Consider the following 15635-nt stretch of genomic DNA (forward strand, 5'->3'; position numbering starts at 1 on the left):
GGGATCAGTGTTTAACGGCACCCGAACCTGTACTGGAAGATTCAGTCAACCTCCCGCGGTGTAGCTCAAGTCAAAGTCAACGGGCATTGAACAACGTGGTTGGGTTTAATGTTGACATATGTAGAGATAATCGAGGACTGAGATTAAGTTCTGATTACTTTATATTCACCAATGCCCAGTTAGCATTTTGGGTGAACGACCGTGTTTGTGTTTGTGTTTGTGTTTGTGTGCGTGTGCGTGTTTGTGTGCGTGTGCGTGTGCGTGTGTGTGTATGCGTGAACTTTGTCAGAGTTAAGCTATAACAAAGAAATTACAACTATAAATACATGTTATTAAGGAACTGGACAGTAGATGGCGCAGTTTAACTACATACGTTCTTGCAGATGTTGCGCAGCCATGAAATGAAACTACTTAAAACAACAGTATGCCCTCCATTCAAGTTGAACATTTATTATTATATCATAATTAAAAGATGGTATTTCTTCTGTTGAAAGGTAAAATCAACACCCATGTATGACTGAGCACTATAAAAGTTTAACAGTAAGAGGTGTTATATCCTTCGCAAATAGAAAAAGTAGCATGTAATACGCATGACCAGTTTAGCTTTGCACTCAGACGGAAAAGTACAGAGACGTCTTTGTGCTGTTTTCAGTTAAAACTTGTTGAATCTTAGCCTGAAACCAGGTAAACCCAGCGTGTAGATGGTACATTTTAACTGATTTAAACAATAATACATGAAGCTAGCTGGGGGACTTAAAACCTTCACCACAGGGTTAGTTAAACAACAGTCAGCTTTCAGAGGGGTATGAGCGTTAAAGATGCCTTGCAAACACACTGCTTGAAATACCAGTCATGCATTCCTCTAATTCTGCAAAAAGCTTCCAGATGAAGAGTAACTGGTATAGCTCTATTTCACTAGTCTTATCAAACTCACCAACAAATCAGTTTTCTATAGCACACCATAAATACCCCCATAATCTCCTTCATGTCGTATCCATTAGTTGAAGTACTGTATGTGCGGGCAGATAAACTCTTTGACTCTGTGAAGGCATCCCCACGTCTGTGTCTAACAGGACTGTCTGTCTAGTCTTGTTCAACCATGTGTTGTGTTCAATGTACACTCTGAAAACAATAGTTTCTCCCCAATTTAACCCTCGTAATGTCCTCCTGTGTTACATACACCTAAGGCCCTCTGGGGTCAAATTGACCCCAAATTGTTTGACTGTTATCTAAACCATAAAGTGTAAATTTTCAATTTTTTTTGTGTCACAGCTTTAGTCTGACTCCAGTCCATCACATCACCACAAATTGTTCCATTTATTTTGGAATTTAGGGCCAAAAGGCCTTGTTTACATCCGATATACCCTATTTTTGAGTTTAAAAAGTGGGAAAAAAATGTTTTTGAAATATTTGATATGATCTTGACTATTTGACATGAATTGGAGTTTAGCGAGGGTGCCGTTTTTTACTTTTTGGAATTTTTTGAATGAGAGCAAATACTAACACCTATTGACCCCGAAATGGTTTGACTGTTATTTGAAGCATAAAGAATAATTTTTCAATACATTTTTGTGTTACATCTTTAGTCTAACTCCAGTCCAACTCATTACCACAAAAATGTCCCTTAATTTTAGAATTTAGGGCCAATAGCGCTTGTTTACATAAAAGTAGGTAAAGTAAGCCAGGGATTTGGGCTTCTGCCGCACCCAAAAAATGCACATTTTTGGACCTGGCATTGCATGCTGCCCATACCTCCTGTTGTTGTGCCATTATTAAATAACCATTGCTTGACCACACACATCAAACATACAAGATAAAAAATGTGTTGGAGAGCAGTAGGGTGTGACTTTTTGCCTCAATACATCACTTTGTGCTTCGGCACCATTTTGACCCCAGGAGCAAAGGAGTCAAAAATTCAATAAAATACCCAAAATTCTATCAAATGACTTAAAATTTCTTCTAATCACGAAGAGCATCATATCAAACAACCCCTATAAATTTCAGACCAGTTGATGAAAGAAAACACATTTTATCTTAACTTTTTAGTATTGTATGGTCCGTGGGGTCAATTTGACCCCGGGGACATTACAAGGGTTAACTATTTTCAACAATGTCCTCAGCTAAATTATCAACCTGTCTCTAAGACCTAAACCCAACAAGGCTGCTCAAGGAAGTCTTCCCTTCAATCAGCACTTCTCTGCTAAATATGATCAATCATTCTCTAGAAACAGACTTTGTACCACAGTCCTTACATACTGACTCAACCTTCTCTTGATCCAGGCATTCAGGCCAACTACAGCTCAACATCTAACCTTCCCTGAGGAGTATGCTTTCTTTTGTGGAGGCAAATGTTCCATACCTGTTAGTGATGAAAACGCAATTTTCAATAACACAGATGACAGTCAAATGTCGACCGAGGTGTGCGAACAAACTTTATTTTCTGTGGTGATTGCACTGTTACTACAACATTGACAAGTGAAAGAGAGACTTTCAGTGGATGTAACTCCTTTGTGAGTTTCCAGAGTGGTTTCTTGATGGATGTGATCTAAGGCCCTAATCTTTTGAAGGAACAAAATCAATCATGACAATGTTTTTGTCCAGGTTCCAACTGTACACATGTTGCACCCCGAGCCCAATTTTTTTAAATATGAGCCAACTTAACAAAACACTATTTGGCCTAGGTGGAGATAGGATCTTTCCAGCAACTGCTGAAGTGTTAGCGTCAAGTATATACACATATTTACCTCTTTTAACGTCTTTGTTCAGCCTACAGCTGTCAACCGTCTTAATTGTTTAAACTGAACTGACAGCATGGCTGGGGAGGTGACATGGACTCCTGAACTCAAGGTGGAGAAAACTAATGAGAAAACCAACAACCCCTGATCATGCTGTAATGGTATTGTTGCCGTGGGTACCGTTTCACAGCCAATTCCTGTCTAAAATGAAAATCCATATGTAGTTGTTCACCATAACCAGGTGTTCAGGTATTAATCCTCATGATACTAAATCCAGTTCCAAAAAAGCTGAGACATGCAAAAAAAACCAAGCAGTGATTTCAATTTTATTTATCTATACATAAATGAAAACAACAATTTGATGACAAATTCCAAAAACAACACTCAGGAATCCCTTGGGAAGTGAGATCACTAACTGTTGTTGTTGGGGGGGGGGGGGGGACCGTGTATTTGAGTTCTGATTTATTACTTGTAGTACCTCATCTAATAGACCATTAGATGATGCCGGCTTGGCCGAGTGTGCAACGGCGTACTTGCCGGTGTCGGCTAACATTGAACGATATGCTAAAAAAAAACAACTTTTTTTTGGAATGCCATGCGATCGTCCCACATTGCCTTCGCGATCGACCGGTCGACATATTGGGCACCCCTGTTGTAGATACATGGCTTCATCCTCTTCAATTAAAACTTTGAATTATAGTCATTAAAAATAGAAATCTTTCAAGTCAAGGCACATATTTTAACAATTTGTCCCAATGCAAAATTGATACAGATTCAGGTTGTCACAGGTAGCGAAAACTTAATTGCCTTGAAACATGCACACTAGCAAGTTATTGGATATATTATGGAAACTATTTTTAATCAATTGCTTACATTTCTACCCATAGGCCTTGTGGGAAATGAGCCTTGATGACCTTAAAGGTGTTTTCTGTTCCAAAATGGTATCAAACTTATTACTAACAGTATGTATCAAATTCATGTATCAGTATCAAAGTCAAACTTTTGGTCCTGTGACAACCCTAATACAGTTACTGCTAAAGTCCTCTACAGGTCAAAGAAATCCAGGTGAGCTCCTGAGGTGTACTCGTCCTGAAGTAGCACCTTCATCAGCTTGGCACAGGAGGCCTCACAGGTCAGCACTTGACCCTTAGTAAACATGTCTGAAAAGGCCTTTTTGACACCGGGATCAGATGTTTTGCTTTTAGCCTCTGCAAACATTGCTGTGTCCAGTGGCCCTGGGTCAGGAACCAAACAAACAATTAATATGCATATAAACATATAGTTACAATAGAAATCAACAGATAAAAAATATGATTAATATTTGTTGGGCTGGCATGTACATGTGATTAACATTTCCCCACCTGGAGCGTAGTTGAGTATCCTGAGATTAGGCTCTTCTTTGGCGATAACACTGAACATCATGTCTCGTGCAGCCTTGCCAGTGCAGTACAGCACCCAAGAGGGAAAAGGCTCCAGGGCGCACAGCGAGCTGATGTTGACCACAGTGCGCCGCTGACCGTGACACTGTGGAACAGCCTGCAGGACACTGGAGGTGAGGCACAGGGCTGAGCTGACGTTGAATGACAGGTAGGCATTCACCTCACTCATGTCGGTGAAGCTCTTGGCGAAACGCGACACATCACCTAGAGAAGCTAGGGCGGAGACGAGTCACTGTTTACATCAAAATGAGGAGCAAATGTTGAATCTCAGATATAAAAGAAAAGAGATTAAGGATAATATAAAGTAGAGTAAGATAATCAAACTTCAACTGTACCTTGTGACGATTACAAATCAGACAGAATATTCTTCATTATATAGTTTATTACATAGATAGAAAGATCAGAGTGGCTAACATCTGTAACTGTTCTATATGGGTCACCACCGTTCCTGAGAACTTCCCTGTGTGGGGCACCATATGTGTTACTACACATATGCTTATGTCTGCTTCTATGTTAACATTTTACTTATGTAGTGGCAGCACTGAATGCTGCTGCGATCACCAATATAACCAGTTGTTTGTAATTTGCTGTATTGTTTGAATGTTTCACAAAATATAATTTAAAGATATTGTATTTTAATAAATTCATTTTTTCCCACCACAGTTAACGTCTCCTCTTACCAGCATTGTTGATAAGTATAAGGTGCTCCATGTCCTTCAATGCCGCCTCTCTGCACGTCGTGATGACGCTCTTTACTCCGTCCATCAGGCTGAGATCTGCCTGCACAGTGCGGACCTGCACGCCCTCTCTGGCCGCCTCCAGCTCCAGCTTCACAGCCTGGAGCTCGTCACCGGAGCGAGCCACCAGCACCAGCACCGACCCCGGCTTCATACGCAGGGACATGTCCTTCGATATCGTGCGGCCCAAGCCCCTGGAGGCTCCGGTGATAATGCACATTGCACGGCCGAAGTCTTTCCCGTTGACCTCACTGGACTGCATAGCTGTGTGTGTGTGTGTGTGTATGGTCAGACAGTGAGCGAGATCCTGATAGGAACAAGTGCAGCTGACTCGCAGTTTATCTAGCTGGTACGTATATCCTGTTTTTCTTCTTCCCTCTCTACACTTACTTTGTTGCCTTATCGCCATCTACTGGTTAACATTGTATTTAAAAAAAGCAAAAATAGAATAATGAAACAACTTGATTTATGAATGTACTCATCAACTAAGTCTGTTTGCATTGTTAACTTTATTTAGTGTATGTGTTGCCTCCAAATAATGACACTCATAAATAAATACAGCCACCAAGGCCAAACAAGCCAAAACCTTTTTTTATTGATCCCACAGTTCTCTGGTGAAATATATTATCTGTATTTGACCTCTAATCCTTACTTGGATGGGAAGAGCATTGAAACTTGTGCTGCAGAAAGGATGTGAGGGTTTGTGGAAGAAGAGAAGAAATCGCCATGATAATATCAAGACCTAATTGCTTTATTTGTCATTAACAGTTCAACAGTGGTTTTTACCAATATGGAGCAATTTCATCTGAATCCAGACCAAATTGCAACTAAAATGCATGTATAATTCCCTTTCTTATAAAACACAATTGTTGAAGAATCTGATATTCTAATTGTCATTTTTTAAACAAGGATTTGTGGGCGGTCTGACCTCAGTTTCCTTTCTTAATGATATAAATCTCAACCATGCTTGTATATAACCACTTCAGTAAATCTTGCTTTAGTTTCTGCTGTCAGATACAAATCCAGATGAAATGTTGACCGTGAGCTTTTTGCATACAATTTCTAGGAGTTGCTGTTGATTAATTTAAACCACTGAATTATCGACTGATACGCACAATTAAATGGCATTAAAGAAAAGCTCATTTTCTAGTTATAATTAATTCTAAACAAAAACTATTTAAGTGTTTAACAAAAGTCATTAAACCTCAGTCATGTCTTGAATATGTTCTGCATTAAAATACTGAAATCAAAGACAAATATTAAAACATGGGTCATGGCTAACAGCAGATGTTTGTCTGTCCGTATGTGTGTGTGTTTACTTTGCATATGCATGTGTGTGTATGTGGTTAAGCTCCATGCTTACATACAGGGCGTATGTATCTCTCTCACTTACTGTGTGTAAGTGAGAGAGACCTCCTCATAAAATGTTCATTCTGATAAATATGGCTATGTAGTTGCCACATGCCCTTTTTAAAAGTGTAATTCTACCCACACCTTAGTCTCTCATCAAAGCCTACCAATATCTATGGCTCCATATGAAATTACATATTAAAAGTTAAGATCAAAAACATATAATATAAAAAAAAGTGTGGGCCTATTTTATATTATTTATTATTTTTTAAATATTTTTAAAGCAGTGGTTTTCACACCTTTTCACCAAGTGCCACAAAACAAATCTAAGTTAAACCTCAGCAATGAGCCACCAACTATAAAAAATAATGGCTAAATAAACTAATGTATGGGTTTGTGTGTAAATCAAGTTGAGAAAACAGAAAAAAGCACACTTTAACAGTAGCAGCTGTGAGTGTGTATGTGCCTGTGTGTACTTGTGCTTTCACACCCCAGGCATTTTTCAGGAACCTATCCAGGAGCTCAAGAACTTTAAGTGGTTTTGCACCACAGGAACCAGGAACAATTTCATTTCTATAGTTCCTAAAACTTTTAGTAGCTGTGTGTAGTAGTAGTTCCCTCTGTGGAATAGGTCTGTTCTGGTGTTCAAGGAAGTGCCGGGTGTACCTCACCAAAACCAGACTAGATGACTGGTCAGACACAAGCTACCCCAGGTGAACCACAAAATGAAACAAAAATACTTATACTGGCAATATGAATTACTCCAACAGACAGCGCAGTAAGCAGTACAACACAATGAACTCTGCTCTGGAACAACAATGGCTCTTTTGTTGATATTACACAACAGCACAATCCCTCTGGGTGAGAACATTTCACCAGAACATACGTTGTGTGTTTGTGTTGTGGGAATAATGTGGCTGAAGCAGGACTGACAACACTTGCACTTATTTCCATAATCGTCGCAGCACTTGAATTGCGGAGCAAATCCAAGCCATGAACTCAATGTAGCAACCACACAGTTCCTAATCAGAATAGTTACAGGTACAGTAGTTCCTGACTTAGTTCTGAACCTTTGGTGTGAAAGCACCTACAGTATGTTTACAGATTCAGTTGATGTAAAGATGGAACTACATGTGTGATTCAGTGTGTACATGTTTGTCATTTTCAAATTCACTCTCCTGCGAGATGAGCTTGTAAGGTTTCTTCCGCTCCTTCTCCTCGAGCACTGAGTTTCCCATCTCCACGTCTTTGCTGCGGAGCTCATGTCGAGACAGAAACTCCACAATGCCAGCGCCAATTGAGTCCCCCAGAACATTGGTTGTGGTTCGCAGACGGTCACTACACCCAAGGAGAAAAAAGGATTAGAGTTGAAATGACAAAATATTACAACGATTGCTGAGTGACTATCACCTCCTGCAATGAATGTACATTCAACTTAGTCCCAAATGTTTGATTATACAATTTAGTTTAGTTATAAAAGTTGTTTTAAAAATTCTAGCTTTGTTTATATAAAAGTCCCACAGGGAATTTAATTTTGTGTTGTTGTATAAAAAGGGGGAGGTCATGGAAGAGATGAATGTACTGTAGACTTGTGTTAAAAGCCAAATGTTTTGAGTCACTATTGAGTACTAATAAATGTGTACGTTCGTCAAATAACACATCAAGAAAGATACAACAAACTGTAGTTGGGTCATAGCAAGAAATCTCCATTGAGGTATGTATTCAATGAAATCAAAATAAAGAAAAATACCCAATATACCAGATGTAAAATAACCTTTACCATTGTCTGCATGAAGGTCATGAACATCATTCAAATTCCAACAACACAGAAAAACCTGCATGTATAATTTGACAGATACACTTAATTCTATTAGAGACTTAAGTTTAGTCAGTGACAGAACGGCCTGTCTTCATCAATAGAGACTTTGAAAGACATTCATATGTGGTCCATTCTAACAGTTAAAGTAGTATTTTCCTTATTACCCCAATTAGCGGAGTAATTTCAGGGAAGGGTATTCTAATTGAAATTATTAATTTGGGAAACCTAATTATGTTTCTATGTTAAAACTCTTTGCAGAAAATAGTCAATACAAAAAGAAAGATGTAGAGCAAGACTCTAGGGAGAAATGATAATTATGTCACTAGGTTGTAGGAGCTGCTTTTGACCTCTAAAATGACAGAGGACTCATGCGAGGAGGAGACACACAGTTGGACAAACGTGTGACACAGTGCTGTTTGGGATGGATTTAGACTCAGATAAGAAATTGTCATGTCATACTTATGCTCGGGGAAGGTACTCACAGGAACCAATCGACTGCAATGATGAGAGTTATGTCATCTGTAGGAAGCCCGACAGAGGTCAGCACAATCACCATGGTGACCAAACCTGCCTGAGGGATGCCAGCGGCTCCAATACTGGCTGCAGTTGCTGTAATACTTAATTGAGTGGAAGCACACCAACATACAAATAAACAATACAAAATGGCCTGTTACTGGGGCTTTTCCACTCATTTTTAAAATCCATATTCATAAAAGGAATGTAGTTCTTTGCAGAATGGAATGTGTGTCAATGACTAAAACAGAGATTCTTATTGATAGCAAAACAATCCTAATCTTACCTGATGGTGATGATCTGACCAAAATTCATCTCCATGTTATTCACCTGGGCAATAAAGATGGCTGCCAGGGCTTCATACAAAGCCGTCCCATCCATGTTGATGGTGGCACCCACCGGCAAGATAAAACGTGTGATTCTTTTATCAATTCTGCAGTTTTCCTCCAGACATTTGAACGTGACAGGCAGGGTGGCCGAGCTGGAGATGAAACAGAAACAATCAAATCAAGTGTATGATGTGCAATTACATGTTTGAATCAGGAGTTGCAACCTAATGTATTTGAGTAGCTGCAGCTGGAACATATGGATGAATGTCTTTAATAGCAAACTACAAAACAACAACTGCGTCTTTGCAAATTCTGTTCAATAACTGCTCGTCTTGTATTTGATGCCGTTTCCCATACCTTAATTCCGGGAGAGAGACCCCGCCTGAAACTACACCCATCTGTCATTTACTACTTGATTGTAATATCTTCTCCCTCATCTACCTCCCGCCATATTGTTCTCTTGCACCTCCCTCCTCCAATTTCCTGTTCATTCAGCGTCATATATCAACAGGTTTGCATTGAACAAACCCCGTAATTTGGGGGGTTTTGATGCACACCTTGACAAATGACTCCCACATCTCCCATCATCATCAGATTTATATTCACCTGACATGTGTGCCCTATTATTTTCGCCTTTGACTGGCTTCAGCTAACTCCTTCGTACTGCTTTTGGTGTGTGAGGTTTGTTATCGGTACCATATGACTTACCTGGAGGAGGTCCCCAGGGCTGTGACAAGGGCTTGCAGAAGCCCAGCAATGAAGATAAAGGGGTTCTGCCGAGTGATGACGAAGTAGAGAGTGGGCAGAATAACGACGCCATGGATCAACAAACCAATGATAACTGTGATGGTATACATGCCCAGCTGGCCACCCATTTGTGTCAAATCGTCCATCTCCACAATTTTTCCTGCGATAAGGAATAGGATGCCAATCGGAGCATACCTAAGTGGGAAGGAGACAATGAGCAAATTTATGGAGAAGATACAGTAACGGTGGTATTAATTAATATTTGACTAAACACTGAAATCAAACTATTACCACATAATGATGGCAACCAGGCGCATGATCGCCTCATTGAGGCTGTCAAAGAAATCCCTGAGGAGCTGACCCTGCTCTTTCATGTTGCCAATTATCAGACCGAAGCACATGGAGAAGACCACCAGCCCAAGAGCGTTGACCCCATTCACCTGACCTGGCACTGGGATCATTTCCTCCCGGGTGATCTCCATGACTTCTTGTGTGCCATTCGTCGAATTAAAGATGGTATCATTCACCGTCACCGTCACAACCACTGTCCGCTTTCCATACTTGGTTTTGAACTGGAAGATATTAATTCAATTTAAAAAAATGTAACCTAAATCAAACCAAAATCACCATCAATAATCACATGATAGTTATTTGTGATAAGTTTGACAGCTATGGCCCTGGGGACAAGCTAAACCACTCTGCTTATCCTGGCCTTACTATCCTACGACTCCAGAAGGGTAAAGGTCAGCTTAACATCATGCACAGGCTCTACGGCTCCTTTCCGCACATTTCACACATTTGTTCGATAAGTGATCCGTAACACCACACTTCAAACGGCTGGGAGTACATTATCCGGCCATTATTTACTGTAGCCAACTCCAGTGTGCTGGGGCTCCTGCTAGTGTACTGACACTTTTCTTTCTCTCATCTTGCCACCGCTTTTGGTAGTCAGGAGCAGTTGTTTTTTAGAGAGACTTTCATGAGACTGCATTAACACATTCTGTAATTGTTTCCCCGTAGCATTTTTTGGTTGTTTTACTATCTAATTAATGATGAATGCCAATATGGTGGTGACCCTTAACCTTTCTTATGGATCAGCTGTTTGTCAATCTTGTGCCAGATCACAAATTCAGCAAATTGAATCCACATGGTATTGGATGCTAGCCCATAATAACCCAATAAACTCAACCATAAGCCAAACTAAAAACACTCAATGGCTACCTAAATGGAACTTTTTTGACTTGACCTTTGATCCCATGGAATATTCTTTGTTGGCATTCTCAGTTTTAACATATACACTCAAGAAGCACTCAAGACCTTTCAAGCATTTTTTAGACTTTTTCAGCGTTTGCAATCTTCAGGGAATGCATTTGTAGTTAATTATGAGGCTCACCTGCTGTGTACAGGCTTGGACCAGGTTTGGTGGAAACATATTTCTGAAATGAGAAATGATTGAGCATTGATAGGTTGTAGATGTGAGCCAGTGAAGGTCAAACCTTTTGAACATCATCAATCCACTATTTCACAATGACCTTACTCCCATATGTAGGTCACCTTACCTGATAAGATCTAAGAAGGCATCCGCAGGGCTGACTTGCTCTATAAATTGCTGCTTTCCAAACTCCTCCTTAGATCCTTTCCCTGGGTGGATGATGAGGACAATTATGATACCAATGAAGACTGCAATAAAGGTGGTGGTCATGTAGTAAATGACAGCTCTCATGCCCATCTTTCCAGAGGCTTTGCTGTCCAAAGCAGCCATTCCTGTTGAAACAAGAGCGGAAATAGGACATCCATCAGCAAACATGTTTTTAAAAACAAGAAAGCCATAACAGTGACAATGTCTGTAATGAAGTTGCCTCTTTAACAACCTTAATGAAGATTATGTAAAATGAAGCAAATTAGCCTTGCATAACACCACACTACTCAAAGTTTTAAGAGCATTTGTTATTTTGTATTGATTGTGTTATGGAATTAATGCAGTTAAAACCACTGGTCATAAAGTCAAGGTTAACCTTTCGGTGTGCTTGCGCTGGGTTAGCAAGTATTTTGTTATATCTTCATGACACTTTATTGTTTAATCTGAGGGAATCCCCCAGGTCTCCTCCTTTTATCCCTGTATGGGAAGGCTCTTTAGGGGATCATTCTTTGTCTTCTGGGTTTGGGTCTAGACAGAATTTACAAGGGAGTGGACAAGAGTAGAATATTTACTAGTTGAGACAATGAGCAGTACACAGAAATTAATAAACAGCACTTTCACTTTTATCTTATTAGTAATCAGAAACACCCTGTGTGTGTCTTATTTGATCGTTCCTTGCTCATGGTTCTGGTGAGCCATGTTTAAGGCCAGCACAAAGCCCTTACTTATGCTCTGAGGAGCGGGAAGCAGGGTCGGATGAAGGTTGCTGATGGAGCCATGAAATAGTAAACACAAGACCATCCTAACCGGAAGTCTTTTTACAAGCCAGACAGACTTAACTATGCTCCTTAACTAAACTCCTTAACAATGTTCTTCAACTATGCTCCTTATCTAGACAATATCAAGACATTTTGTTTGCATCATTGATTAACTTGAACTAAATGCTGTGAGTGACAATCTAACCATATCTTGTTTGCATTTTTCAAGTAGAAGTAAAGTATTACACAAATAGAGATGGTGTGATCTCACGTTTTCTTAACTCTATACCCAGAAAGTCCTCATTTTGCTTTAAGGCAATGAGTAGTGGGTCGACAGCAATTATGAGGAGGAGAGGAGACAGAGGCCAACCTTGACAGGTTGCCTTTGCCAAAAGGAAAATATTCAGATTGCTGTCCATTAGTAATTACTACAGCCAGGGATTTGAAATACTAGAGTGTTAGCCAAGAAATAAAACATCCATTTAAATGAGAATTTAATTCCAAATTTAATGAGCGCTGAAAACAAATAGGGCCATTATTCTACGTTGTCAAGAACTCAAGTGATATCATCACCAAAAGTATCTCTCTGGCCTAGGTGTTTTATTTCTTTCAAATGATTTGATGGCTTCTAATGTCTCTATGGTGGAGACCTATATCCTGCATACTGTGACTTAAACTTCACTTGTTTGAGGGTCTGGGACATTTGAACTGATACTTTGGCTGTAAGGCATTCCGCCTCCTCCTCCTAGGAATACTTGAACACTTGAACTCTACCATCATGGCGTACAAAGCTTTGATGAAGCGTCATATACAGCATATAGATGCGCAGTGACCACTTTGCTCAATACTGGAGCAAAGCCATGTGGAATGATGACAACCTGCCTGATTCCGACATTCAATCAGTATCGGTACAAAAGCCAGTATAAGACCAAACATAAACCAAGGATGCTTTCATGACATTATAAGTCTTGCTATTCTTTTTGTTGTCGATGTTTGATCATTAGATTACACATAAGGTTCTAAAACTGATATTTTGATAAAATATGGTGGTGTGACGGACAAGGAGGAACCCATTAAATGTTGATGCCCATCAGATCCAGGTATTTTTCTAGAAAGTAAAAGTAATAAACCAATTTCAATGTGTCCAAGAAATTTGTTTAAAAAGGACTGTTATCTTACTAAATAAAGCACAAGGGACTGTGCTGGCTCTGAGCCGGTCTGGGCAGAGGATTCCCCCACTGAGGTTTGGGATCAAAAAATGTTTTTAATTACAAGAACAGGCCTAGGCTTGGAAAGGCCGGGGCCAGCACAGGATGGAACCCCAAGGACAGTTGCTGTGAGGTAATGGTGCTAAGCATTGCATTGCATAGGATTACCCATCTACCAAAACAAAGTGAGTTGTACAGGTCAATGAGATTAACAGCCAAACCTCCATCATGACATCTGCCTATTGATTTCAAACACTTATATAGTAAGTGAGTCCAAGGCTTTAGCGAGGAACAGAAAAGACACATGTCCCTGTGCAGAGAGGTTCATATATAGATGTATATACTGTAAATGTATTTGAATAAATGTATCTAGAAAAGGTAATAAAAGAAAAGAAAAAAAAAATACAAGCTCTGTCTTCTGGCCATAGCAGGAGGTTTAGGCAGTTTAGCACATTCAAAGAAATACAAAAAAGAGAAGAATTTGTTTTGTTAGCAGCTCTTTTTAACCCCACTTGTGATGTTTTCAATGAAATTTATCTGAAATCAGCTGGGATGAGTTGTTAATCAGTTCTCAGCAGCAGGGCAAATTAAGGAATGGAGCAGATTCCACATACAGAGGAGAGAGTGAATGTATTAGATTGTTGTACTTATTTCTAAGCTAATTGCAAAATGACTAATGATGGTCTTTTTTAAAGGTTTGATTATTACGGATTAACCGTTTGGTTTGTGTTTGTTCTTTGATTACCACACTACCATTCACCAATATATTTTGTGTGCAAAGATGAAATGACCTGACGTATAATAAACATGGAGGAATGAAATGAATCATCAAATTGTCAAAAATAAAAAAATGAACACAAGAACACCTTTTATATGAAAATGTTCCTTGTAAGGTTAATTATAGATACTACATTATGTTATATTAATTTTTTCATTCAGAGAGGATTGTTGTCCTGTTTTTGTTGACAGTATACTAATACATCCTTCTTTGTTTGAATATTGCTCTTCATTCATCATCATTAGGCATTAGTTTCCACTATCAGCACTGTCTATCACTGTTTATTGTGATTCAGATATAGATGATAATATTCTCCACATTTTTAAAATCGATGATTGTAATGTACCTGTTACCAGACTGGAGACGAGTAAAGGCAGAACAAGCATCTGAAGCATCCTCATTAACAGCTCTCCAGGGAAGGAAAAGTACTTCACTTCTCGATAGGACATCTTATAGGGGCGGAGTGTGAATCCCAGAATAATACCTACAAATATAATGTTTTACATTATATATAGAAATTAAAACAGACAAACGAATTTGCTGCTGTGTTCATTTTCCGCAGATTTTGTGGACAAAGAGCAGAATCCCTACCTAGAACAACTGCAGCCACCGTGAAGAGCACAAAGGCATTCTTCTTGAGAAAAGCTTGGATGTCATCTTTAGAAACCTCTTCCACTTTCCTTTTGGCCTTCATGGTGCGTATGTGAATGTTTTCCCTTAGACGCTGCATCCTGCTGTAATGAAACAAAATGTATGGATTGGTGCAAATGCATTAAATGCTAAAAGCTCCACTGAAACACTTATTTACTTGTAATTTCAAATTTGACTAATATTTATATTATACTTTTCAGTTTTGTTGACTATTGGATGCAGGACTTTTACCGCAATCAAGTACTTTAAGAGTTACTGCTACTTTATTATAGAAGTACCAAACTGCAAGATTCCGTTTCTTACATAGCAATCTGAACAAATAGTGCTCACATACATTTTAAAACAAAAGGAAAGTAGATTTTGGTTATTCCATACCTCCGGCAGCTTCTGATTCCTCCTCAAATACGAGTAGATCTATAGGCCTGTAGAGCAGCAGTGATGCAGCGGTAGAAGAGCTGGTCTGTGGTTTGAGCTCAGAGGAACTCAGAGGGGAGTCAAGGAAATGGAACTCTGTGAAGCAGCATGCACGCAATGCTCTCTTTTACAGACTGTGATTCAAAAAAGTGGGTGAGGAGATATCCAGAGAGGAGAGGGAGAGGGAGATAGAGCAAGACAGAAAGAGGGGAGGGGGTGTTAGAGAAAGAGAGAGGAGATGTGTATGTGTGTGTGGGTGGTTGTGGGGGTGGGGGGGGGGGCAATTAGTCAATTAGTACGTGATCTCCCATAATAACTCTGAAACAAAGTTTCAGATGAGAGCCTCTTTTTCTGTTTCCTTTTCTATGTATTGTTTCAAACTGAAGACATTTTTTTTTTGTGTGTTGTCTATATGTTTATGAAATACTGTCTTCAACAAAATAAAGTTTTACACACAATATATGGAAACAACCAGTTTGGAGTTTGAGTTAGTTGCCATTATATGATACACATCGTCT

At 39.4% G+C, this 15635-nt stretch overlaps 2 protein-coding genes across 2 annotated transcripts; both read right to left on the reverse strand.

The window, feature by feature from the left end:
- Positions 1–3103: 3103 nt before the first annotated feature.
- Positions 3104–5266, reverse strand: LOC143011243 (sepiapterin reductase-like). The gene is made up of 3 exons (XM_076164057.1): positions 4855–5266; positions 4097–4387; positions 3104–3970 (listed from the first exon to the last, which is right to left on the reverse strand). The coding sequence occupies exons 1-3, from the start codon at positions 5171–5173 to the stop codon at positions 3780–3782; spliced, it is 801 nt and encodes a 266-aa protein (XP_076020172.1). The 5' UTR covers positions 5174–5266; the 3' UTR covers positions 3104–3779.
- A 2122-nt stretch (positions 5267–7388) lies between these two features.
- Positions 7389–14782, reverse strand: LOC143011226 (excitatory amino acid transporter 1-like). Its single transcript, XM_076164031.1, has 9 exons — positions 14644–14782; positions 14399–14536; positions 11229–11433; positions 11063–11105; positions 9961–10241; positions 9631–9864; positions 8880–9074; positions 8563–8697; positions 7389–7599 (listed from the first exon to the last, which is right to left on the reverse strand). Exons 1-9 carry the CDS (start codon positions 14780–14782, stop codon positions 7389–7391), a joined length of 1581 nt encoding a protein of 526 aa, XP_076020146.1.
- Between the last annotated feature and the right edge of the window lie 853 nt (positions 14783–15635).

Source organism: Genypterus blacodes, unplaced genomic scaffold (assembly GCF_046128005.1).
Source record: "Genypterus blacodes isolate CSIRO-AG114 ecotype Tasmania unplaced genomic scaffold, CSIRO-AGI_Gbla_v1 ptg000133l_1, whole genome shotgun sequence".
Classification (NCBI taxonomy): domain Eukaryota; kingdom Metazoa; phylum Chordata; class Actinopteri; order Ophidiiformes; family Ophidiidae; genus Genypterus; species Genypterus blacodes.

What these genes read in the sequence shown, in the direction of transcription:
- LOC143011243 (XM_076164057.1), bottom strand. Translation starts at nt 5,173, where the DNA reads ATGCAGTCCAGTGAGGTCAACGGGAAAGACTTCGGCCGTGCAATGTGC. An exon ending in TATACTTATCAACAATGCTG is followed by an intron (nt 4,388 to 4,854) that starts GTAAGAGGAGAC and finishes TCTCCGCCCTAG; the next exon opens with CTTCTCTAGGTGATGTGTCG. An exon ending in GATACTCAACTACGCTCCAG is followed by an intron (nt 3,971 to 4,096) that starts GTGGGGAAATGT and finishes TTCCTGACCCAG; the next exon opens with GGCCACTGGACACAGCAATG.
- LOC143011226 (XM_076164031.1), bottom strand. Translation starts at nt 14,782, where the DNA reads ATGCAGCGTCTAAGGGAAAACATTCACATACGCACCATGAAGGCCAAA. An exon ending in GGTCAGATCATCACCATCAG is followed by an intron (nt 8,698 to 8,879) that starts GTAAGATTAGGA and finishes CACTCAATTAAG; the next exon opens with TATTACAGCAACTGCAGCCA. An exon ending in ATTGCAGTCGATTGGTTCCT is followed by an intron (nt 7,600 to 8,562) that starts GTGAGTACCTTC and finishes CCTTGGGTGTAG; the next exon opens with TGACCGTCTGCGAACCACAA.